At 40.1% G+C, this 27,769-nt stretch overlaps 1 protein-coding gene across 2 annotated transcripts in view; it reads left to right on the top strand.

The window, feature by feature from the left end:
• LOC117521852 (ephrin type-B receptor 1-B) overlaps window positions 1-27,493 on the top strand; it is a 667,735-nt gene extending 640,242 nt beyond the window's left edge. For both annotated transcript variants that reach the window (XM_034183208.1, XM_034183207.1), the window contains exons 13-17: window positions 6,874-7,023; window positions 13,197-13,390; window positions 18,011-18,166; window positions 23,160-24,606; window positions 27,031-27,493. In XM_034183208.1, the coding sequence (XP_034039099.1) occupies window positions 6,874-7,023; window positions 13,197-13,390; window positions 18,011-18,166; window positions 23,160-23,268 (609 nt within the window). In that variant the 3' untranslated portion in view covers window positions 23,269-24,606; window positions 27,031-27,493. The remainder of the gene's footprint in view (window positions 1-6,873; window positions 7,024-13,196; window positions 13,391-18,010; window positions 18,167-23,159; window positions 24,607-27,030) is intronic.
• The last annotated feature ends 276 nt before the right edge of the window (window positions 27,494-27,769 follow it).

Below are 27,769 nucleotides of genomic sequence, written 5' to 3'. Positions count from 1 at the left end.
AAGAGTGTGAAAAGCTGTGACACAGGTGTGGTGGATGCCGTCGGCGGTACTGCCCAGACAGCTAGATACTGTTTATTTCCGGCCTCTCAGTTTCTCTCTGAAAGAATATAATAAAGTGTGTTCATAAGCTTCTCAGTGACCTTTTGAAATGATGTCTTGTGGGGATGGATGTGTGGATCACAGAGCATGTGAGTGACTGACCTCAAGTCTTTCTGAGACAGACTGGATATAAACGGTGCCCAGGCATCCATGTAGTGATGGACAGAGAGCCACGGCTGCCTCCTTCCATCTCACAGAGCTTCTGAGCCATTCATGATGCCTCAAAAACACGAGGGCATCATGATCCAGCTGAGCCTAAATTCAGGATGCTAAAGTTGTCATTGCCATGGGTCTTTTGCCCTCCATATTACATTGTGCAGTGCTAGTGGCTGTCAACAAATAATAGATGCCAAATACCCATTGATTTTAAGTAATGCAAAATCATATAAAACTAAATTGAATTGTACTGAATCTAGATGAGATCAGACTGTGTTGAATCACTGCACAGGTTTCAATTACCATTTAATATTTAACTGTTGATTACATATCTGCAAAGATCCTTCAGAATCCCATCAGCCTCATCTAAAAACAGAAAGAACAAAGTATTTAAATACAACAATGTATTTTAGAGCCTTGGATACATCAGAACTCAGATTTTTTGCTGTTTCGGCACAGCGAGCAAACCCATGTATCACCCCATCTATCAATTGTCAGTTGTGAAAGACTCAATCAGCAATAATACCAATAATAATAATAATAATAATAATAATGTTATGTGTCGGACGCGGTCGGAGCACCGACCCAGCGTTTGACAGGACCCAGCATAAAATAAGCAGAGCATGGTTCAAAAGGTAACAGAATTTAATAAACATAATAGTGAGTGGAGTGATAAACAACCCAAAAAGTCCGCGGTCTGGTGAGGTGGAAACACGGCGCGCTCTCAGCAGCGCAAACGGTCCGGAGCCACAGCAGTTCGGACCCAGGCACCCCACCGACACCCCTCAGGCGGCCACGATAAACCGAGTCTGCGAAGGAAGAAATCATGAGGTGAGTCCAACACTCTCCACACAGAGAGACACAGCTCAAAGGTGCACACAATCAGCAAACACTTCCTGGCTTTAATATAACTCAGCTTCTCACCCTGCAGGCACGGAACAACTCAGTTCAAATCTCCACTGCAGCAGAAGCTGATTAGTATAGCGTAACAGCTCAATATAACAAGGTGTGAGGGACACCAAATCCACTGTCATTACTTCATGAAAGTCACCAAAACCAAATTACCTCAGGAAGTGTGCTGAAGAGCGTGAGACCTCACCCAATCCTCCTTCACAGACTGTGGCGTCAAACCTGGAGCGGTCTCTGCGTCCGTAATGGTGAGATTGTTCTCCTGACGTCGATCTCACACGTCTGCTCACAAGGTCGAGTCTCTGACAATCACACACTGTGCATTCAAGGTTTAAGTGCAGCAAGCTCTGATCAAGACAGATACACCACAGCTGTGAGTCCTGATGACCTGCACATGATAACAAGCCTCAGGTGTTCAGGGTGAGGTCCTAATACTCAGCCACACATCAGCCACTCAGTCCTGAACGCATACCACCTGGTGGGAGAAACAGAAAACAAAAATAAAGCCAGCCAAACACCCCAGCCCACAACAAATAATGAATTAATGAATTTGTTTATTTGGCATACACAGGTCCGCAGGGGCGGTGGCCAAGTGGTTAATGCACTTGGTTTCAGTTCGGAAGGTTCTGGGTTCAAATCCCACCCCTGCCACATTTCTCCATGTAATGTGGAGTTGCGTCAGGAAGGGCATCCGGCGTAAAACCTGTGCCAAATCAACATGCAGATCCACCTTGGATTTGCTGTGGCGACCCCGAGTGCAAACAAGGGAGCAGCCGAAGGGACTTACTATTTGGCATACACAGGTCCAGAACAACAACAAACAATTACAATGAAAGAGAAAAATAGTCCAACAATGCACCCATGTGCCTGAAAGGGTATTGGCAGCACCCCGAATGCCTAATTTGTGTAAAATTATACCTTACCCCATCATAACTACTACACTGTAAAAAAAATTCCCTTGCTTTTACGGAAAAATGCTGGCAGCTGTGGTTACCAGGATAATTTTGTAAAAATTACAGAGAATATGTAAATGGTTTTACATAAAACATGTAAATTTTACAGTGTAAACCTGTTGTGATTTTATTGTCAATTTAGAACATAAAATCTATGCAAAACAGTCACCTTATGTTTAATTACCCTCAAAATGTAGTTTAAACAGACACATCACCTCACAACATAGCTCCTAGGATCATCCGGGTATGCAAACTCCCCCACCATGATAAGGTGGCAGCTAGAGCAGCATTCCTGCGGCATTCCTCCGCAGGGTGGCTGGGCGCTCCCTTAGAGATAGGGTGAGGAGCTCGGTCACTCGGGAGGAGCTTGGAGTCAAGCCACTGCTCCTCCATGTCGAAAGGAGTCAGTTGAGGTGGCTCGGGCATCTTTTCCGGATGCCCTCTGGACGCCTCGCTGGAGAGGTGTTCCAGGCACGTCCCACTGGGAGGAGGCCCCGGGGAAGACCCAGGACACGCTGGAGGGACTACATCTCTCAGCTGGCTTGGGAATGCCTTGGGGTTCCCCTGGAGGAGCTGGGGGAGGTGTGTGTGGATCGGGAGGTCTGGGCGACTTTGCTTGAGCTGCTGCCCCCGCGACCCGACTCTGGATAAAGCGGAAGAAAATGGATGGATGGATGGATGGATGGAGTCATAATGTGTATGTCTTTATAAACCATGAAATGAAAAACACCAGACAATAGGGCAGCACAGTCTCATTTGAACCCCTGCATGATATCACAGGATTGACCACATCTGGGGACAGCCGGCATGAACACGGCATAGAATCCCCAGGCAGAGTGTGGAAGTTTGAGTACAAACCATTCAGTCTGGCTTGGGAAACTTAAAAGCATACTCACTGTCACCCAGCGGACCTGTCGGTTTAAGACGTGCTGATTTAAAATGGTTTCCGCTGAAACCCCCATCGTCCAAATTGTTTGTGCTGACACTCCCACACTCCACCCAGGGATTAGTGTTTTCCCACAAACAGCATCAGTTGTAATGGGGAAAATTATGTACTGTTTTATTTTCGGCTGCAATCACAGAAGCAATCGCAAAAAGTGGCGTTTTTTTTCAGTTCCCAGTGGAGAAGGGAAGGTGAGGCAAATGGGAGAGGCCATGTCGGTAAGTGTTAGCCTACACACCTAACCACAGTAGCTGTGTTTTCTCGCCTACACAACCGCCTTGACATGTTTGAGCTCCGGGTCATATGCATCATTTTGTATCCCTTCAATGCCCTCCCTCAAACGAGACTGTGCTGCCCAGTTATATTAGCAATTGTAACTAACAATTAGTGTTTTGAGTCTTGATTTAAAATATTCACAGGAAAGTGACTATCTTATCTCAGCAGGAATATTATTCCACATAAAAGGAGAACAATAAGAGAAAGCCCCAAAGCCTGCTGACTTCTTTTTCACCTTTTAAACACAGATTGAGCATGTAACCTTAGGGCACAAACACAAAGAGGTACACAAGGTTCATAAAGCTCTGAAAGATAAGAGAGCACCATGCATCCAGTATTTCATATATTAATAACAACCCTTATAGCCTGATTTTATATGCATAGTGAAATAGTGCTAATATTTGAGGGACATGATCTTCATTTTGGCTAAAGCTCCAGTAGCCATATTTGGTTCCATTTTTACAGTTCTCATGATAGTACTTGACAAACCAGGAAATAAAATCATTAATATCAGTTCATCAATTTTCAATGAAATACATATATGAAACTGAGAAATTTTGCCACATGTTCTTTACTCACATGACTTGGCTCCTTCTGACCTCTACCTGTTCTCCACACTATAATCCCACCTACTTAACTATGTCACCAAAGCTGTTGAAGTATTTGAAGGCTCAATGTACAACATTGTTCCTTGACAAGTACACTAAGGTTCTGTGTGATAATAATAACAATAATAATAATAATAATAATAATAACTAGAAAGACTCGGAGACCGCAAACCTCCGCCAAGGTCATAGGGTCACATGAAATACCCTTTGGCAAAGAGACTTATTCCATGTCATTTCATGCATCTACCTTCATGTTTCAGATTCAGTGGTTAACCCTCTGGGGTCCGAGGGCATTTTTTGTACAGTTCAGCATAAATGTTTTATTATTGCTGTTAACAGCTCTCCCTGCATCCCACAATCAAGTTTTATGTCTCTTTTTTTTCAGGACAACCTGTACTTTCAAAATATATATGCTACAGTTGTGTTTTAGAAGTGTAATAAAGGTTTATAATCAGAAATAAGAAATGAAAAAGTAAAGTGGTAAATAATTTTCCACACACATTTATTCAAAACACACAGCAAACTATAAAACACTAGTAACACATCACTCCTAAAAACAATCTTTGGCGTGTCATGTGAGATGAATCTGCCCTACGATTGGATTTTAGAAAACCATGTCACGGTGAACCAATTCCGATTGGACACTCACATTGCTCACATCATCACACAGCTTCTATGAGGAGTACAAAGATGGTGGACGGTGGCTGGAAAGTCCACGGAGTTAACTTTTCAGCAAAAAAAGTAAGTTTCTATCTCATATCATTAAAAAGTTATTTATAATTTAGTAAAGCTTGGTCTCAGCCATGTATACAACGGCGTCAGCCCCAAAGGGTTAAACCCTTAGATCTTCAGCAAATGTATTTATAAAGAGAAACTGCATGAACTACACATTTTTTTTTCTAATAATAAGTTTATTCAATGAGGAGAAACAAATGCTAAATTATTGTTGTGTCGTAACTTAATTTTTGTTCAGCCTTTGTGACCCGTCTTCATGAGGTTAGATGCAAAAATGTTGAAATTGGCCCTATCCTGCAATGATAAAGAATCCCTAAAAAAAAATTACTGGATCTGGATCGTGTTCCGGATCATTACCAAAATGTAATGACTTCTAAGTTAGGCCACGATACACCCCTGGTAAAAATTTCATTGAAATCGTTATGGATTTTTTGAGTAATCCTGCTAACAAACCAACCAACAAACCAATAAATAAACGGATGCAACCAAAAATGTAACCTCCTTGGCGGAGGTAATAATAACAAATGTACATCTAGCCCCTTTCAAAATACTCAAGTAGGCTTAACACAAAGAATATGTAATTGGAGAATGTAGTCCTCTCAGATTATGTAAAAAATTGTTTAAGAACAATTTTGTCCTATGATGTTTTCTGGGCGAGGCTATTATAGTCCATTTAGGACTAGTAATTCAACTAAAAGTGATAGCATTTTTCTAAGTACTCCATAGTTTGAGGTTTGACAATTTGAAAAAAAAAAAAAAAAACAGCAAACTGGTCAAATGATTTGATAAATCTGATTTGTGTTGAAAATTTGCTCTAAAATCATCATGGTGGTGGGGGGACACCCTGTGTGCTGTGTCCCTGTGCCCATGCAATACCTCAGGACCCCCAAGGGTGGTTGCAGAGCTGCTGAAGTTGGTGGGTGACCTGCAATAGCACTATTCTGAGTCCCACTGCTATGCAAGGTGTATTTGAAGGAAAAACATTCCAGAAAACTACCAAAAACACATGGGTTTAATAGATGTCTGAGTATGAATGTCAAATAATTCAGCGAGTACATATTTGAGACATATGGAAAAAAAGAACTATTCAATTTATTCATACTGCATCATATCACAAGACAAGTTGCCAAAGACAATACAAGACAGGTTTAAACCTTACCCACCCACTGAGCAAGTACACTGGCATCAGTGGCAAGGAAAACTTTTTCTTTCTTTTTTTAATAATATGATGGCCTCCTAACCCATCGGTACACTCTAGATCTCAAATAGCTCCCACTTAGATCCTATACATCCCAATCATGGATGGATGGGTGGATGGATAGATGGATGCTGGTCAGATGTGCCACCAACCAGCACCGACTCCTGACACACACCAGCATAACTATTTTCTGTACCTCACTTTCTTATTCTTTCGCTCCATAATTCTCTCCCTGGCTTGTCTCTCTCTCGCTCCCTCTCCCAGGGTGAGTGGCGAACGGGGTGACCAGGTTTCTCTCTGGGTTCAGGTTCATTTCCAGCAGAAGCTTATCTACAAATGCTCAGGTTCTGCTAATTGGCATTATTAAACTGGCAGTTAACTCAATTCAGATGGACGGGATGGCACTGTCAGGGTGGGAGGTGGGGGGGGCTGTTTTGGCAGGGAGGACAAACAAGGATTTAATTGTGCTTGCTTTATGTGCGCGCGTACACACTCACAATCACCCATGTCTGCGCTTGCACACATGCACCCTAACGTGTCTGTATATGTATGTACGAGTCTGTGTTGAATTTTAAGCAAGCAGCTGTCAATTTCGATCAGCGGAGCGCGTGGCATGCCTGGGGCCCAGGTAGCCCAATTACAGGCAGACACGCTCGACTTACGAGCACAAGCTCGGGCCTATCTTCCTTTATTCAAACAGGACTGTGGGAGAGGAGACAGTAAGTGTAATGCTGGTTGATGTGTGAAGGGCAAACACTGTTGGGAGCCGCTGCTGAGGCTCATGCAAAATCTTGTGTATGTTTGTCTGCTGGAGGATTGATACTGGTGGATAAAGGGATAAAGAGGTAGATAAACGAAGTGGCCACTGTAAACTTGTTTTTTTTTGTGTTGTTGAAGGTAATATCTGACTTTAATGTGCAGCAGATGTTGGCAAATAGACTCAGACATTTCTCTTGTTTACCTCCTGTCCATTTGGTCTTTTCTTCTTTTCATCAGGGTGGAAAGATCCCAGTGAGGTGGACAGCGCCAGAGGCGATTGCTTACAGAAAGTTCACGTCGGCCAGTGATGTCTGGAGCTACGGTATCGTCATGTGGGAGGTGATGTCGTTTGGAGAGAGGCCTTACTGGGACATGTCCAACCAAGATGTGAGTGGTTGTTCCTCCGAGCAGTAAACGTTAAGACAGGTTATAAAAGTGCACGTTTACGAGAACAGTGTTATCTCTACTAGTGCGACATCCCCACAATAAAGGCACGCTGGAATTCCGAATAAACTGTCTCACTAATAGAACTTCCATTTCTGCACAGATGCGGTTATACTGCCTTTTTCACGCAGTAGATAGGCAATCAAGGATAAGTCATAAGAGCGGAAGCTGCAGTAAATCAAAAGTTTTTTATCAGTTCCTATCTCACAATATTATCACTGGAGATGTCCTTGACTCTGACTTTGAAAGCGGACTTATTATGGGCACAATCGGCACTATCCCCTTTCCTTCCTGGCTGAGGCATTTGAGAGCGATGAATGATTGCTGAGAGCTCCGCTTTGTTCCCATGTCCGTTTGGATGATTTCCCAAAGACACACACACATACACACACACAACCATTGGATTTATTCCCACAGTATGAAGTCTCTCTCCCTAAGCTTCCTCAGTGTGACAGCAAGCCAACCATCAGGCCTCTGCGGACCCTGCTCCACAAGGACCGTCCAACCCGGCAGATGTTGCCTCAGTAGGCCAGCAGCAAACATTGCCTGCTGGGATGGAAGCAGCGAAGACTGGCACCACTCAGCGTGCCTGGCTGATCGGTCCACACGTACAGGACAAAAAAATAGCAAACACCAACAAATCCCCACATGCACCATTTGTCAAAATTGTGCTGAGTTGCAGGGAACACAGGGGTAGAGATTGCAACCTGCAGAGCAGCCTCTAATTTTTAATGATGGTATCTTTTACACTTGATTTCACCCAAACCCTTATCTAGCAACTGTGCACTTTTAAATCAAGATTAGATCTGAAGCAGAATGTGTCTGATGCTACAAAGCGCAGTGCAGCAATCTGGATCCTCTTTATTGTGTATATCTAAGATGTGGCATAACAGCTGCAGAATAAGCAAGTTACTGTATCTCTATTTTCTAGCACTGATCAAAGTCATAGTAACCAGGGGAGCCAAGCACCAAAAAAGAAGATGATGACCCAATGTTCTCTGCTTACAAGAATCCTGGCATTTTTCCTGTGATGTAAAATATCCCACGATGTAAAATATCCCACGCAACATTCGACAACAGCAACATTCCTACATATTCAACACAGTACAGTTGATTACAAATCTAGATCTCCTGAAAAAGAAATGTTACCATTGGACAATCAGTTTTATAAATATACAAATATTAAGGGGCCTATCTTCCACCAGACACAAAGTTGCAATGACTTTGACAGAGGACACAAGAGAGATAACCACAATGCTGGTGAATAAAAGCTGGTTTTATTGAACCTGTGACAATGAGTACCATCAGAGCATGAAGAAACATTTCAGTAGTCCTTGCTTGTTTACACAGGTAGTGATCTGGAATATTGGAGATCAGTCCAATTGGAGATAGTACAGTAAAACTCGCTTATAATGGATTCAGGTAGACCAATGAATTTTGTCTGTTGTAACTGAAATCTGCTATATATATATATATATATATATATATATATATATATAAAAGGGACAAAATCCACAAAATCTCTTATATGTATAAAACGGATAAAAATCCATTATATGTATGTAATGGATTAGTTACAGTTAGGATGTGCTGAACAATCTACGGGGAAGCCCCAGCACCGATTAGGCTTACGTATTTCCTAAATTAAATGCCTGACTTTGAATAGGGGCCTGTCTCATTTAATGGCCGGATCAAAACTTTGTCTGAAAAAATAAAAATATTACATTAAGTCGAGTCAGTTTTGAGAGAGTTTTTTCAGAGTTGTACCTTAAAATCCTAAAGCCTCATTTATGCTTCTGCAACTCGATAAGTCTGTGACCATGCAATGACGTTGACATGCGCATGACCCTTTTAAAGTTCTCTGTCACATTATTGGGCATCTTATTGCAATTTACTGCAGGAACAGCAGCTTTTTCTAGATTAATTTGTCCCTCAATGAGTTCCACTTCTTTATTCAATCATTAACCTCCAAACCAACATTATGGTACGTGCAATGTGTCTCCATGGATTGAAGGTCAGTTGAATGTCTTTGTAGTTTTTAGACTCCATATTGTAATGTTGGCCATATTTGCGGACATTTCTGCTAAATGTATTTGATCCATGATCGAAATGTAATCAGCATGCGCACTGCAAAAACTATTAAAATATGTCGGGAGAGGAAGGAGTGAAAACGTAAACGTGACAAATCACAGCTCTTGCGGTCTCCATCGTATAGCAGGTGCATGTCAGGCTATGTGGAGGGTTTGCAGCCATGCAGGGGCTCGGATCTAAAGTGGTTGTCTTTTGTTTGCCACACCCAGAGATATGTATGAAACTTAACACCATGTTACAGTGCAGGCAGCAAGCAGCATTTTGTTCATAATAGCCAGCCTTGAATAAAGGCCAGCCTTGTTTAGGCGCCAGCTCTGAGCACGCTGTGAAAAATATAAACACCTGGGCTTGTAATCAAGGAAATATGGCACCCACTTTCCTCAAATTGGTGAGTGTCAGTGCTGAACTTCATTTCGTACCTCTGTTGCAACTGCAAACGCCGAGACTGCTCTGTCCAATACATGCGAGGGATTAATGGAAATACATTGCGATGGGATGGGACATTTTGTCTGATGTGAGTGAAAATCTGCTTTACAAAATCCAGTATATACAATGTTTATTCAGTGGAAAACTATACAAAAACATTTGAACTTTAGCTTTTGTCCAGTGAGTGTGAGTGTTCGGTTTATACAATAATGATTTAGAAAGCTTTTACAAGTGACTAAAACCAGGAATGGAAATCAAAGAACTCAGTAAACTCAGAGAGGCAATGTAGGTCAGAAACATCAAGGCAAACACAAGGAAAAAATGCAAGAGAGCAGCCATAAAGCCAGACATTGTGGAGATGAGGGAACCCTTTAGTACTTATAAAGGCCAGGAACCAACTGGAAGTACAGAGACCTTTGAACCCTGAAGAATAGAAGCAAAGATAAGATACATGAAGATGAAGCTTCCATTCAGCTTTCAGATCATTTGTAGATTTCTTTATAAGATTTTTACAATCTGCCTTTGTACATCTATCATCTGCCTTTTCAAAGCAGAATGAACAAAATTTGACAAAAACCAAAACTCTCCATATAAACTGACATCTTCCCCAATATGTTGGGATATTTTTGATATTGCTTTGGAAATTTTTCTCTGTGCAACAAACAGAAGGAACTTATGCAAATATAATAAATAGATTCATAAAATGTTCTCACTCATTAGCCAAATCAAGAAAATAATAGGATAACTCCAATGGCAGGAGGTGGATCAGGTGATAACTAGGAAGTTTCAACATTTCTCAGGCAATATAGTACAGTGACAAATGTCAAATTTAGTAGACCTAGTAGTGATGGAAAATGTATGCCTTGTTTTATCTTGAAAAGCATAAGCCTTCTTTGGTTTAGGAGTTCACATGTTTAGAAGGAAATATTGTAATATATATTCCCAAATAACTGAAAGGGGTACTTGAAATTGTATCCCCTAGCTTGGATCAAACTTGGTTCAAGTCTTACAAAGCACTTGTGTGTGGTATAATTCCCACAACCCTAAGCCCTTTATTTGTACCTCATTTTCAGCAAGCCTGGGGCAGGCTTGAACAGACTTGTCAAGTGGGTCTACTTCACAGTACTAATTGTGTGCAATAGACATTTCCCATTGGCTTCTTTCTAGAATGACACGGCCTCTGTTCTCCTTTCCCTGCTGTTCCTCACCGGGTCCTTCAGGACAGACAGGCTTGTGATTGGCTGGAGTTAAGAGGAAAGGCTCCTCAACCTGAATGCTAACTGTCTCTTTAGAAACAAAGAATGCGTGTGAGATGATTACAGAATGGGAAAAAAAATCTTGAAACCAGTCACAGAAACCTCAGTGAAATTAATATTGTGTTTATAGCAAAATACCTTATTGTTCGCACAGCTGAGCAACTCCAGCAATGTGGAAAAATCAGTCATGGAAATAAATTTTTCATTACTGTCAGCATCTATAAATGCATTTATTGAACTCATTTACATCTTTACAAATTTGAAATACCTGTAGCCAGTGGTGGGCACAGTTCTGCTAATCCACTAACCGCTAATTATCAAAGCTAACATTTTCATTAGTGGATTAGCTTTCCAGATAACTTTGAAAACCATCAGCGGACCAATTAGCTTCCAATAAATTTAGTTCCGATAACTTTTAGACCGCTAACATATTTTTGCGGGCATAGTGAATAAAGCTTAACAGTTAAAAACATTTGTAAAGTCTGAAATAAAAGATTTTAGTGCCTGTCTGTTACATTTTTTTTGTAGCAGACAGACAGCCATGAGTGGTAGAACTCTATCCTCTGCAGGCAGAGGAGAGCTGACTATCAGATAGAAAGGAAGAGGGAGGAAAGTAATAAAAAAAATAAAAAAAACAAAGATTATTTTTCTTCACACTATACAGACCTGTCGGCCATTTCACTGGAGTCTTTGACAGGCAGACAGTTTTGACTTATGGTTATAATTTTAAACAAACTAATTCCGGACAAGTTCTTGAAATTAACATCACATCTGATGTTTTACAAAGTGAAAATATCAGCTATATGTTTTAGTTTTAAAATAATGCACTAATTTCGAAGGTTTTAGCGTTTAGACACGTAAGCCGCTTTGCAGTATGGGTACATTAGTTTCCTGACGTCAGTGGTTGGTTGATTGGTATTATAACACACACTTACTGAAACATGTGGTAGGTTTTACAAATAAGTCTGTATTTGTAAATATGTCACTTTTTTATTTGTAAAAAAAGTAAATTTGAAAAGTAGATGGCAGTAGATGGCAGTGTTCATGGCACTGTGAGCAGCCACACATTCACTAAAAGTGATGGTCTTAACAAACAGAATTTTCAGTTTTCAAATTACAAACACAACTCAGTTCTCAAAACCCGAGCGAGCGTGCAAGAAGGAGACTAGTGAGGAACGCCACCAAGATAACCCTGAAGAAATGATAGATTTCTGTGACTGCGATTGGAGAAACTGTGCACATTTTTTCATAATGATCTCAATGCCATAATGTACAAGTTATCAATCAATGTGAGGTTTTGCATCAATGGCTGTTAATTTTAGGTCTAAAGAAATCCTAGCGCAGGTAGCTCAGTAGGAGAAGGAACTTGGCTTCTAATACGTGTGCCTGGCTTCAATTCTTCATCACACTACCTCTCTGTGTCCTTGAAGAAAACACTTTACCTCAATTGTCTCAGTCCTCCTGTCTGTAATTGGGTGCCAGCCTTGACTGGGGATGTAACCTGCTTTGGACTGGCATCCTATCCACCCGGAGTCATAGACTCTTGTTTGCTCAATGCTCCAGAATATAGGGATAAGCACCTGCACCTTCACCAACGGCCATGATGGCCTATTTTGCATGTGTTTTTTCTGAAGAAAATCAGCTGCCTTCCAACAATGTAAATGAAGAAAGATGCAACACAGTTACAATGTCTGCTCTGCACACTGGCTTCTACTGCCAGTTGCTTTTGTTGATCTGTGTGATTATTCCCACCCATCTGTTATATTTGTCTTGTTTATTTATGAGTTTGCGTTCCCGGACAAGGCAAAGAAAGCTGAGATCATATTTTTTGTCTGTGCATCCAGAAACATAAGCCTTTGACATTTGGAGCATTTTTGGTGGAAGTGGATGTAAGCTAGGTACAAAATGGCTGGTATGAATTGGAACTACTTCTACTTGAAGCTCAGATATGTCATAAAAAACATGCAGTAAAATAAGTTCATAAAATCTAAAGTATTCAAATAAGTTAAACGACCAAATAATATAAAACGCTGTTAGAGTTACTCAGTCTGCTCCAGTAAAATGTTGTCCACATATTAAATATTAACGCATCCATACTTATCATTCAGTAATATATGAAGCAATATAACAAGTGGCATTGGCTATTCAGCGTTAATCAAGATTACTTTTCATTTTCATGTTTGTGTATCACAGTATATTGTGCATCCAACATATTTGCTTGCATCTTTGATTTTATTTATGCTTTGAATACCTCTTCCTTTAGTGATTACTCTGTGATGATCGTGCCATATCAATATCGCTCACCTGGATAAAACACCTGCACTGGTCTCCTTCCTCCCCCAGGTGATTAATGCCATCGAACAAGACTACCGTCTGCCACCGCCCATGGATTGCCCCAGTGCTCTGCATCAGTTGATGCTGGACTGTTGGCAAAAAGACCGCAATGTTCGACCCCGATTTAGTGACATCGTCAGCACCCTCGACAAGATGATCCGCAACCCTGCCAGCCTCAAAGCTGTAGCCAACATCCCCGCAGTGTGAGTTCAAACACTTGTGCAGCAACACATAATCATACTGAAGTGGACTTTTAAGTATGCAAAAATATGTTATTTTAGCAGATTTTTATTTATTAACACAAGAAACTCACCCAGTCAGCAAACACATGCATACGTTTCATGATTACATACGAAATCTTTTATTACTTCTGCTTGCATCAAGCTTAAACTTTCCCTCCACAGTATTTGCCATGGTGCTTAGAAGCCACCCAACATCCATCTCCATTCTCGTGGCTTCACACAAGTTGAAGTCTCTTTAGATTTTTATTGATATTGTTTATTTATGCCAACCAGTATTGCATAGGGAAAGTACAAGAAAAGGCATACAGTCTTAAAAAAAAAAAAATCACATTGTCATTATAGGATGTTGTGTCTAGAATTTGAGGAAAAACATTCATCCATTTTGGAATATGGCTGTAACATAAAAAAGAAAAAAAATGTGGAAAAAAATGAAGCGCTCTGAATACTTTCTAGGTGCACTGTAACAATAGAGAAATTTAGAATAAGAACAACCCCAGGTTTCTTTTCAGCACTGTAGCCAGGCTGACAAAGAGTCAGAGCTCTATTGAGCTGAGTATTCCTTTAACTTTAACTAGCAATGACTTCATGACTTTCTTTGCAAATAAAATTTTAACTATCAGAGAAAAAATTACTCATAACCATCCCAAAGACGTATCGTTATCTTTGGCTGCTTTCAGTGATGCCGGTATTTGGTTAGACTCTTTCTCTCCGATTGTTCTGTCTGAGTTATTTTCATTAGTTACTTCATCCAAACCATCAACATGTCTATTAGACCCCATTCCTACCAGGCTGCTCAAGGAAGCCCTACCATTATTTAATGCTTCGATCTTAAATATGATCAATCTATCTTTGTTAGTTGGCTATGTACCACAGGCTTTTAAGGTGGCAGTAATTAAACCATTACTTAAAAAGCCATCACTTGACCCAGCTATCTTAGCTAATTATAGGCCAATCTCCAACCTTCCTTTTCTCTCAAAATTCTTGAAAGGGTAGTTGTAAAACAGCTAACTGATCACCTGCAGAGGAATGGTCTATTTGAAGAGTTTCAGTCAGGTTTTAGAATTCATCGTAGTACAGAAACAGCATTAGTGAAGGTTACAAATGATCTTCTTATGGCTTCAGACAGTGGACTCATCTCTGTGCTTGTTCTGTTAGACCTCAGTGCTGCTTTTGATACTGTTGACCATAAAATTTTATTACAGAGATTAGAGCATGCCATAGGTATTAAAGGCACTGCGCTGCGGTGGTTTGAATCATATTTATCTAATAGATTACAATTTGTTCATGTAAATGGGGAATCTTCTTCACAGACTAAGGTTAATTATGGAGTTCCACAAGGTTCTGTGCTAGGACCAATTTTATTCACTTTATACATGCTTCCCTTAGGCAGTATTATTAGACGGCATTGCTTAAATTTTCATTGTTACGCAGATGATACCCAGCTTTATCTATCCATGAAGCCAGAGGACACACAGCAATTAGCTAAACTGCAGGACTGACTTACAGACATAAAGACATGGATGACCTCTAATTTCCTGCTTTTAAACTCAGATAAAACTGAAGTTATTGTACTTGGCCCCACAAATCTTAGAAACATGGTGTCTAACCAGATCCTTACTCTGGCTGGCATTACCCTGACCTCTAGTAATACTGTGAGAAATCTTGGAGTCATTTTTGATCAGGATATGTCATTCAAAGCGCATATTAAACAAATATGTAGGACTGCTTTTTTGCATTTACGCAATATCTCTAAAATTAGAAAGGTCTTGTCTCAGAGTGATGCTGAAAAACTAATTCATGCATTTATTTCCTCTAGGCTGGACTATTGTAATTCATTATTATCAGGTTGTCCTAAAAGTTCCCTGAAAAGCCTTCAGTTAATTCAAAATGCTGCAGCTAGAGTACTAACGGGGACTAGAAGGAGAGAGCATATCTCACCCATATTGGCCTCTCTTCATTGGCTTCCTGTTAATTCTAGAATAGAATTTAAAATTCCTCTTCTTACTTATAAGGTTTTGAATAATCAGGTCCCATCTTATCTTAGGGACCTCATAGTACCATATCACCCCAATAGAGCGCTTCGCTGTCAGACTGCAGGCTTACATGTAGTTCCTAGGGTTTGTAAGAGTATAATGGGAGGCAGAGCCTTCAGCTTTCAGGCTCCTCTCCTGTGGAACCAGCTCCCAATTCAGATCAGGGAGACAGACACCCTCTCTACCTTTAAGATTAGGCTTAAAACTTTCCTTTTTGCTAAAGCTTATAGTTAGGGCTGGATCAGGTGACCCTGAACCATCCCTTAGTTATGCTGCTATAGACTTAGACTGCTGGGGGGTTCCCATGATGCACTGAGTGTTTCTTTCTCTTTTTGCTCTGTATACACCACTCTGCATTTAATCATTAGTGATTGATCTCTGCTCCCCTCCACAGCATGTCTTTTTCCTGGTTCTCTCCCTCAGCCTCAACCAGTCCCAGCAGAAGACTGCCCCTCCCTGAGTCTGGTTCTGCTGGAGGTTTCTTCCTGTTAAAAGGGAGTTTTTCCTTCCCACTGTCGCAAAGTGCTTGCTCACAGGGGGTCGTTTTGACCGTTGGGGTTTTTACGTAATTATTGTATGGCCTTGCCTTACAATATAAAGTGCCTTGGGACAACTGTTTGTTGTGATTTGGCCCTATATAAATAAAATTGATTGAATTGATTGATAGAATACAATATACTATATGAATTTTGTTCAGGGTCCACAATATAGGGTTTTTGGTCATGCGATGAGAACTAGCTAACTGTAGAAGAGAAGGAAGCACAACCACTTATATTTTTTTTTTGCAATATTTGTTGACAATTCAGAGCAAAAAAATGCCTTCCACATTAAAATAAACAATGATGGGTACAGCTAACCAAAAAGTTAGCTTCACTAACCGCTAATCTGCTAACTGAAAAGTTAACTTTTATAAAGCTAAACCAATAAACCACTAAAAAAATAGCGGAAGCTACAGCTAACCACTAACTTTCAGTATGTCAGCGCTTCTGTCCCTGCCCACTGCCTTAAGGAAGAGTCATTTACATTCACAGCATGCAGCATCTGTATGTTAATGTTCAAACCTTCAAAATTGGTGCATTACTTTAAAATTAAAAGATATGTCATATTTTCACTTTGTAAAAATGACAGAGTTGACATTAATGTAGTTAAACTAACCGGATTAATTTGGTTTATAAATCAAAACCATAAGTCAAAGCTGCTTTCCTTTTTAGGATTTCTGCCTCACGTCTGGACCACCCCATTGTTGTGAATGTAAATGACTTTTTTGTGGTAGTCTGGCAGCCAGGCTCCTTCTGTTGGGGTGGAGTTGAGCTCAGCTCCTCACAGCTGCCTCACTGCTGCAAAATACATAGCAGACAGGAACCAATATGTATGATTTTAGGGTTTACAAATGTTTTTCATTGTTACTAACTATGCTAGCAAAAAAACATCAATAGTCTAAGTTAGTGGAACTAAATTTAGTTGATGCTAATTGGTTCACCCATGTTTTTTTATGTTAGCTGAAAAGCTAATCCACTAACAAATAAGTTAGTTTCACTAATTAGTGGTTAGTGAATTTGTTGAACTGTGCCCATCACTGAAAATAAAATTTGTTATTCAAAATGAAAAACAATTATTTAATGAGGCTCACAACTACAAGCAGGCAAGAAAAAGAAAGAAAGAGTTTCTTTTAAAATGTAAACCCAGATCTGACATACATTTTTGTGGTGAGAGAGCTACATACTAGCATTGAGGTTACCTTGTGTTTTCATTGGAATTTGCTCAAGTCCAGCATTTCGAGAAACAGTTATACACTGTTTCTCAAAATGATGGACTTGATTGTCTTCTGTTTTTACCCAGAGAAGGCAAACTTTCCATAAAATTTCATATGTTTTTTCCGTGAAAAATACAAAATGTTACAAATGCTACTTGGGCAGCATGGTGGCTTAGTGGTTAGCACTATCGCCTTACAGCAAGAGCCTGTGGCCCTTCTGTGTGGTGTTTGCATGTTCTCCCTGTGTTTGTGTGCGTGCTGCCTCATGTCCTATGACTGCTGGGATAGGCTCCAGCCCCCTGTCACCCGTAATAGAAAATGGATGGATAGATGGACAGTTGCTACTTGCTAGGCACTGAGCCTGCCCCCAGGTTGCTCTTGTTTTAACATCTTAACATTGTGATACTGTGAGGAATCAGTAGAGGAATACACTCTTGGTGTATTCCTCCCTTGTGATCAAGGGAGGAAAGTTAACACTGTAAAACTATATATTTGCTGACAACTAATTTCCCCATGGGTCACATATTACTGCAGAGACATAGTCCGTTCCCACAATGCCAAACATTTGGCAATGCTTTGTAATTTGACACTTTCACAATGAGATTAGAGTGGATCGATGTAAGAAAATGATGAAATTAAGGTATATAGCACGACCTTCTGCGTCAACTTACATTGTCTTAGCCATATGAACAACTCAACACACTTTTTTCTCTTTAAATTCCCCTTGGTTAATAATACGTCAAAGCCCTGTGCTATCCTTCACCTTTCCCCTGTCTCTCTGTCTCTTTCCTCCAGGCCTTCTCAGCCACTGTTGGACAGATCCATACCTGATTTCAACACGTTCAGCTCCGTAGAGGACTGGCTCGCTGCCATCAAGATGTGCCAGTACAGAGATAACTTCCTCAACTCAGGTTTTACCTCCCTGCAGCTGGTGGCTCAAATGACCTCCGAGTGAGTTTGTTTGTTACTTGTACACCCGGAGTTCCATATCCATATGGCACTTTATAGATGTGTTTGTATAAACTGACTCAATCAAGAGAGTATCATTTTTTTACCATGAATAAGCAGAGTGGATTTTTTAAATGGTTACAATAAAAATAAACTAGTGTACCTCCCTCGTAGAGCACAAACCTCCGCCAACACTAATTTCCAATTCCACAAAATTTCATCTTGGGAAAATTTTTCAAGGTCAAAGTCCTGTTAGCACTGGATTTTTATAAGCTAAATTAGATGTGATTAAATTTCAGGAGTACTATGTGTATTTAGTTCAAAGACTTTTTTTTGTTCAGTTTTTTTCCCAACTTTTTCAATGTCTGAATTATTTTTCAGATAATTCTCAAACAACATTGGTTATCTTGCCTATGAACAATTTGTTATTGCTTTTTGGCACTTAGTTTCAGACTGATAACTGTCAGATAGACAAACAGGTATAAAATTGGAACCTCCATCTAATTTTGGTGGTGTATGTAAATCCATCACAGAAAAATGAGAGTGATTGAGGCATTTTTGATTAAGATATAATGCAAAATGTACACCAAAAGGCATTTTACGTATTAAATTCAAATGTCCACAAATTACACAGTCCAGATCAGATACAGGTCAGACTTTGTCAGGAGATAGAGAGTGTCACTCTCCACCTCACTTTCGAATATGAGAGTGATTGGGGCATGCTTGATTAAGATATAATGTAAAATATACATTAAAAAGGGTTTTCAGTGTTAGATTTAAACGGCTACAAAATCTGGATCAGATCTGACTCAGACTCCATTGTCCTCTCACTTGTGAACAAGTCCCCGAGGTACTTGAACTGCATCAATTGGGGCCTCATTCCCTCATTCCACCTCATTCCCTACCTGAAGTAAGCAATGCATTAGTTTCCCACTGAGAACTATGGCCTCAGATTTAGAGATGCTGACCGTCATCCCAGCTGCTTCACACTCTGCTGCAAACTGACCCAGTGAGTGTTGGAGGTCACAGACTGATGAAGCCAACAGGACCACATCATCTGCAAAAATCAGTGATGAGACCCTCAGCCCACCAAACTGAAGACCCTCCTCCCCCTGATTACACCTCGATATCCTGTCCATGAATATCACAAACAGGACTGGTGACAAGGCGCATTGGTGACTGATGCATATTTTCTAACTGAAATGAAATTGGATCATTTATTAAGGACTGCAACCCTCATTAGTTAATGGTCTCCTGCTTGCCAAGTTTGATCAAACCTGGATCATAACATAATAACTAACATAAATGAAAACATAATTACATCGAGACGAAGGTGATCATAACACTGTTTAGTTAAAAAAGCGGTTTAGTACAGCATCCGCAGTTATGACTTATTGAGGTTTTAGCCCAAATTTCATCATCTGACCTGCAAAACTTTGCCCTGCCAGTAAAAATCTGATTTACAGTGCATCTAGAAACTATCCATAGTGCTTAAATTTTCCACATTTTATGATACAGCCTTATTCCAGAATGGATGAAATTCATTTTTTTTTCCCCCTCAAAATTCTCCACGGAGCACCCCATAATGACAGTATGATTTATTTTTTTTTTGCAATTTTTTTTACAAAGAAAAGGTAATAACTCACATGCACATAAGTATTCACAGCTTTTGCCATGAAGCACAAAATTGAGCATAGGTGCATCCTGTTTCCACTGATCATCCCTGAGATATTTCTACAACTATTTTGGAGTCCACCTCGGGTAAATCCAGTGGATTGGTCATGATTTAAGGTCCCACAGTTGATGGTGCATGTCAGAGCACAAACCAAGCATGAAGTCAAAGGAACTGTCTGTTGATGTCCAAGACAGGATTGTATAGAGGTACAAATTTAGGGAAGACTGCAGAATTATTTCTGCTGCTTTGAAGGTCTCAGTGGGCACAGTGGCCTCCATTATCCATAAATAGAAGATGTTTGGATCCACCAGGAATCTTGCTAGAGCTGACCACCCATCTAAACTGAGCGATCTGGGTAGAAAGGCCTTAGTCGAGGAGGTGACCAAGAACCCAATGGACACTCTATCAAAGCTCCAGCATTCTTCTGTAGAGAAAGGAGAACCTTCCAGAATGACAAAATCAAATTCAAATCACTCAGATTGGATTCTGACTGGGATCGGATTATGACTTACAAGTATTCTGAGGCAGGACATCAACCCTTTGTGTAGGTCCTACTTCAAAACAAAAATGCTTTTATTGTGAAGCACTTTTAGCAACCAATACCCCTTATTCCACAGGGCACAGTTGTATTACGATCCCCCACCATCCAGAAACAGTGCAAAAATGGGATGAAACAGCGGTCAGGCTGGCTTATAAAGTGAAGACCTGGCAACTCATGCACTTATAAAGTACAGAACTGCCAACCCAATCACACATGAAAGTAAAGCTGCACCCTCAGCCAAAAACAGTGGTGTCAAAAGTACACACATTTGTTACTTAAGTAGAAGTATAGATACTACAGTTTAAAAACACTCTGGTAAAAGTTGAAGTATCAACTTGACCTCTTTACTCAAGTAAAAGTGAAAAAGTATGTGCTCCAAAACCTACTGAAAGTATAAAAGTATAAAGTAACCTTAAAAAAAAAAAAAAAAAAAAACGTAGATGCCACTATATGAATTGAAAGCTTAATTTAAAAACTGATTCCTTCTACATGTGGCCCAAAACCCAAAATTACCCCCCAACACCATCTGCACGAAAATGTTTCAATTCTAGAAGCTCTGAAATGCAATCTGGGACTATTCCAGACAATAAACTGCAGTGAGTGCAGCATCCATTTAGTGAGAAAAAACAAAACAAAACAAAACACAACTTTCCTTATTCAAATTCATTCCAGTAGTATTCTACTAGGATGCAGCAGTTTTCTAGTTTGGCAGATAGTTCTGGAGAAAATCACTGAAGAAATTAACAAATTGAAAATATGGTTTGACTGAAACAAACTGTCATTAAATAAGACAGGGATGAAGTGGAGGTGTAAGAGTCACTAGGTGTTCACAGGAAACACTTATTTATTTATGTATGTATGTATTTATGTATGTTCATTGCTTTTATATTTTCTGTTGTGTTTCTATTCAGGTTCTTTTTGCCTCTTTCTCTAAAATTGTATATAATAATCATTAGATTATTAATATATAAACAAAACTAAATTTAAGAAATATTATAATTTGTAAACAAATGCACCCGAACGTGATGAGAGCTGCAACTGCTTAATGCTAAGTTTTAACATTGAAAATGCCATAGACATGCTAACGCGTTAGCGTCGCTCCCGTTTTTAAGTTATAAAACACATCTATCAACTGTTTCAGAAGACCATAACAGGTCAGTTTAACATAGAAAAGGTAAATAATACTCACAGAAGTATGCTCTTTAGGGTTTTAGCGGAGGAAAATTAAGCGAAAGAAAGTATAAACGAAGCAATAGCTCGAAGCATTGCTTCAATCTGCGAACCACTGCTTTGATTTGTTCAGGGTTCAAAGCAAAGCCGTGCTGCAGAAAAGTTGATTACAGGCGCACATGACGTGAAATATATATATATATATATATATATATATATATATATATATATATATATATATATATATATATATATATATAAACATTAAACTGAAGCCAAGAGTAACGAGGCTGTTTGTTTTAAAAATGTAAGGAATAGAAAGTACAGATACTTGTGTGAAAATGTAATGAGTAGAAGTCAGAAGTAGGCAGAAAAACAAGTAATGGAGTAAAGTATAGATACCTAAAAAGTGTACTTAAGTACAGTAACGAAGTATTTGTACTTCGTTACTTGACACCTCTGGCCAAAAACCACAACAAACGTTGCTTCTGCGTCAAATTTTTAGGCTGTTAGAGCACAGTCAATTACGTTTCAAGCTGTACTTACTAGGACTTCCACGTTTAACCCTCTGGAGTCGTTTGATGCGGAGACGCGTCAAAGTCACATGACCGAATAAAGTGGTCCTCCCATCAAATTCCCCACACTCTGTTTCTGTTTGAATGTTTGTTGAAAGTGCAGACTTCAAACTATTTACCAGTTTTAAATTTTGTAGATAGATCCGGTAAACCTTGCATCATAATTAATCATTTTCACCAGGCTTTTTCCTGAATATTATGTTAATGTGTGGAGCGGTGCTTCATACGATTGCTTCGTCCAGCATGCGCGCGAATGAGGGGTTCTCTCCTTCTATCCTCCTCTCTGCCAGGAGCAATTACAAGGGGAAAAAGAACATGACTTTCCCTTTATCATTTGGTGGAAAATGCACGACCTAAGGCACTTAAATCAATATGTTGGTCAGAAGGTGTATGAAAAGAAGAAGAGCATGCCACACTCATTTCCAATTTAGAAATAAAATAAAAAGTGGTGTCATAACATCAATGGGTGTGATGCTCCTGGTTTTATAGATACCTGAGGACCTGTATTACCTTGAAGAAAATGTGTATACTTTTCGCTCTTTTAATCTGTTTGATGCATGTGTTCAAGCGGCTCATTGCTATTGTGTATGTGATGTACTTTAAATTAAGGGCAACATTTCTAATAGCACTTGTAACAGAGGTAGACACAAACATTCCACTTTATTCCTATTAATCAGCAGTACAGCTCGGTCTACAAGTTCGTGTAGAAATCAATTTCACTTTTTCCATTAAAAATATACGCTTTGGGTTGTCTGACATTTATACAGTCACTCTGCATTTCAAAGCAACATGCATTTCTAAGTGTTCTCTAATGTAAATGTATTTTTTTAATTAGTGTTTTTCCAATTATCATCACTAGGTTTTCTTTGTGAATTTATTCATGTTATTGTAGGGACCTAATGTTGTGCATGCACAGCTAGCATAACTCCTATGTGCTCAGATGATTCATTCCATCTTCAATATGATGGAAATCCTCTCCTCAATTGCTTGAAAACAGCTTTTCAATTCAGTCCGTCTCTTGCTCTGTTTCTCTAGGGATTTACTGAGAATAGGGGTAACCCTGGCAGGCCATCAGAAAAAGATCCTCAGTAATATCCAGTCCATGAGGGTGCAGATGAGCCAGACGGCCACAACTATGGCATGACTACAGGGGGCGCTGTGCCATGGAGCCAGCAGCATTCGAAGGACCACCACCAACGGCAGCCATCGAATGACCCCTGATCCATCGGAACGCGCCAGAGTCGAGACTATTGTCTTAATTTAATCCACTACCATGACAACAGGAGACCAGGGTTAACACCTGTCATACGTCTTGTAATCAAAAACCAGGAGTTCAGGGTCCCGTCTTGATACCATTTTCCCATTTGCCCACACCTGAACAGCAAACATCAGTTGCTGTGGGTCAACTTTTCATGTCATCATCAACCAAAATAACTAACAGAGATTAACACAGGGAATCTCTCAGCTGTTCGATAAAAGGAATTACATTACACTCTATACTATCTGGAACTGACGTTGTTATAATTGTAAAGAGCAGTGTGAGACCAAAAAAAAAAAAAAGTCTTGTGGCAGTTGAACACCTGTGATTTTACTCATAATCTCTGCTTGTGCAATGAAGATGCCTTGACCTGGCAGGAAGCAAGTTGTAGAAGAAAAATCATTTCCACTAGGAATAATGTAAGGGTGAAGTATACAGGGATGTACAGCAGAGCACCATTTAATACGTTCATGTTATCTTTTGCTTGTTTGAACAAATGTCTTGTAAATGGACTGGTGAAAATTCAGAGCCTAGTTCTATTTTTGTCTTTGACCATCCGTTTGCTTCTTTTATCACTATAGCAAGATGCCGTCCGCTTGTATTTTAACTTAAACACTACCTGTGGAGTCCTGGGTGGAAGGGCTTGTTGAAGGACTTCTTAACCAGCCCCACCCAGATTCAAAGACTACGAATATGTTTATCTGTTGTTAAATATGATTATATATTTCACAATAAACCTTCATATTGAAGGTGATACGTATGAATATGTATGTACAGAACTCTCTGCTTGCATTTTTGGCAAATTCATGTTTGTTGACTAGATTGTGATAGACACAGACTATGTGTAGATTCCTACGATGCCATGTTTCCTTTCGGATGACTGAACAACGGACACTTGTGTTGTTTGTCTCTCTGTACACTAGGGGCACAAGGACAATACTGACAGAATCTTAACCAGATGAAAATGTTAAAGCATTATGGATGAATAATTTGTACTGTAGATCAATATAAACATTGCTGTAGAATTTAAAAAACAATTTATGAAATATCAATTTATTGGAGATAATGTTAAATGTGGGTGTACACATATTGTCTCTTGCTGGTGAGCACTTACTTGTACAGATATGTTTATTTTATTTTATGTTTATCTGTCATTGTGTTGAGAGTGCTCAGAATCATCCAGAGAGGACCAAAAATCCAAACCTTGGCCAGACTGAATTCATGGTAAGGACTTGCTGATGACATTCTGTTATATTTGATAGATTGTATTTCAGGTAAATGTGACTTGATTTTCTCAGAAGCACTGCAGATATCCTAGCCAAGATGAGATTTGTAGCAAATTTAAAATGCTTGTAAGAGTGCCTAATCAAGGCAGAGGAAATTGGAGTGAATTAGCATCATTCTCTACGCTGAAATTGAACATCTGGGCTGAGGTTTGCCAACAGACGCTTCATGCCATTCTGATGAACATGCAGGCTTAAATGGCTCACAGGGCCTCCCTCAGACTGCCAAAGATAAGCCTCTGAGAAAATCTATGCATTCTGCTTATAGTGTATGCTGCTAGTAAAATGGCAGGCAGGGCGAGCGGAATGGCACAATTCCTGAGTTTCAGTAATCGCTCCATAACTCCGACATTTAAGAACTGTCATATCTAAATTCAGTCTTTGGTTGGTATTATCTGATTGGGAGAAGCTCTGCATTCATCTAAAAGTGTAACATGAACAACTTCTCATGAAATTACAAAATATACATTTCTCACAAAAAAAAATCTGATATGGCCCTTGAGGCTTATTGGTCAAGGCAAGTTTGGGAAAATGGGCTACTGCTGGGCATCACTGCCCACCACTCCAAAGAACCCTCTTTCATCCTTGATGACAATCACCCGGGCGAACCACCTGTACCTCCATCTGTACCTCTTGAAAATAATATCTCCTGCAACCAGGTGAAACGTGAGTGTCTCCTTAGCCTTCTCCAGCCACTGGGATCTGCAACACTGAAGTATCCGTGTGCTGGATCATACACAGAGAAATGTCCCACATGTCCAAAATGTCATACTTGACGCTCTCGCACAATGACGATACCTGGCCCAGGAATATTGCAGTGTGAATCAGATAAGCATTTTTGACTTGCCATCAGTGAGACACTACTCCATTGCAGGTTGCACCCCACCCAAAGCTGGTACCTATTTACATCTGGGTGGACTGGGACAATGCAGATTATGTGTGTCATTCAGAGACACAGACAGGTAGCCTGGGGCAAACACACCTAGAACTGAACCCTGGTCTATAAGTTGGTATTTCAACTGCTATGCTACAGTGCCATGTGCTCTAGCAAATGACTTGGGAGTGGGGGGTTACTCAAGATATGAGTGCCTGTTTTTATCTATAAAACATGCTTTACCCCACTCACAATTATCAAGCCACTGTATTGAATCAGTGCAGCATCTGTTAAAGTCCAATTTGGCCCAATTTGAAAAGACATGACTGAGGACAGTGCATACCACCTTGCATCCAAAATTAGACGGCAGGCCCATTAGCAGATTATTAAGTATACTCACCCCCTTCAAATACTCCTTCTCCGCCTCCCTTGTCTGTCCTGCCCTCTGTGGCTGCTCCTGCTGGCTGGCACATCTCCAGATAATTTATTCTCGATGTAACTACAATGTCTTGGGACAAGGTCTGACTTTGACCGGCCTGAGAAATGACTGCCTACATATGCCCGTTTGCCTACGTAGGAGAGCAAATACCTGCTGTGCCTCCCCCAGTTGAACAGGCATCCAATCACTACCAGGACTACAAGGAAATGAAAATTTAAGTTTGTGGAACCCTCAGTTACATCTGTGATATTCTTGCTTTTGGTTCACAACCTAAATGGTGAAAGTGGGCTAAGCCCCAGCAGAGATGGAGACTGAAAGAGCAGGATGAGTCACTTTGTATCAGGGTAGACATTGGGTGGGGGGGTAGAAGTGGAAAATAAGGAGAAATGGGCTGATTAAAGGCTGAAAGTTAGTTTATTGACGCAAATCAGCGCCTTTCATCTCATTTTGTGATTCTTGTAGCACATCTTTCATTACATAAATGCAGCTTTCTTTGGATTAGAAAAAAAAAAGCAACTGGTTTCTTTTCTGGTCAGAATCAGTGACTTTCTTTTCAATTTGCCAACTCACTTATTGTATGCCTAAATATAATGACATGGGCTTGAAGAGCGGCATAGATCCTTTTCACTGACGCAGCCTGAATGCATCAATCCTCCATTCATCTCGGTCGCATCTATTTACTTTTCAATCCAAAAGCCTGTGAATAAGATGATAGAATGTACTCATTATGGAACAGAGAAATTCTTTATTTCCCATTCGTTGTTTGTCTTTCGAAATATCTGACACTCGAGTGTGATGAATGGAGAGGCGGTTTGCCATTCCCCGCTGAAAGCAGCTTTGTATGGAAGCCATTCTTCACGAGCTGATACAAGACACAAGAACAGAGCTTGTTAAATGTTTCACGGCGCTGTAACTGTCAGAGAAAGTGACCACCCCTCCTTTCGCTGGCTGATGTCCTTTATTGGTCACAAAGCAGAAGTTGTGGTATTCGCTGGAGAACGTGCTGCAGTAAGGCAACCCTTCTGTTACTCTCTCGCTTTCTTGTGTTTCAGACGGAGGAATCGCTGATTTAAAAGTATATAAAAGCGCGTCCGAGCCACAGTTTCATGTGCATAGACTCGCATGAGGGCAGTTACAAGGCAAATGGATGGCAAACATGTAGGAGAACCACAGCAAGCAGCCATTGAAGATGGTCAGCAAGCGAAACTGGCTATTTTTTCCGGTACGCCGCAACCTCCCTCCTGCGGCACACAATGGATTGAGGATTAGACTGTGAGTGTGCACGTCAGTGCTTGTTTATCGTGTGTTTGTGTGTGTGTGAGACAAAACGTGTGTGTGGACATAATTGTGCGTACACTGGTACATTGAAAGGTGATTTTTTTTTTCTTCTTTTTTATTGTCTCTGTATAGCTACCACTTGTAAATTGTGACAAGTATGTGTCAAGACTTTGTAAGCTGTAACTTTCTGAGAACTATTGTACTAAAATGCACTCAATAAACATGTTGAAAAAGAGGTCAGTCACTTTTTGCGCTGCAAGTCACCGATCAGTAATTTGCTTTTCATTCTCAGTGAACCAAAAAAGAAGAGGGGAAGGGTTATTATCTGGTAGCGCTGCTATCAGTGTGACACTTGGTGGTGACGCTCCGTGCTTGGTTTCATAATGCCTACAGAAATAACCAGCTTTTTGTCGGCGCGGCCTGGCATGTGTTCAAATAAATCACCAGTCACTCAGACTACATGCAACCCCACCAACAATATTTGACCATATTTTCATAAACTGGTGGAAATTA

The sequence above is a fragment of the Thalassophryne amazonica genome, chromosome 12 (assembly GCF_902500255.1).
Source record: "Thalassophryne amazonica chromosome 12, fThaAma1.1, whole genome shotgun sequence".
NCBI classification, from domain to species: domain Eukaryota; kingdom Metazoa; phylum Chordata; class Actinopteri; order Batrachoidiformes; family Batrachoididae; genus Thalassophryne; species Thalassophryne amazonica.
This window is presented reverse-complemented; position numbering and strand designations above follow the sequence as displayed.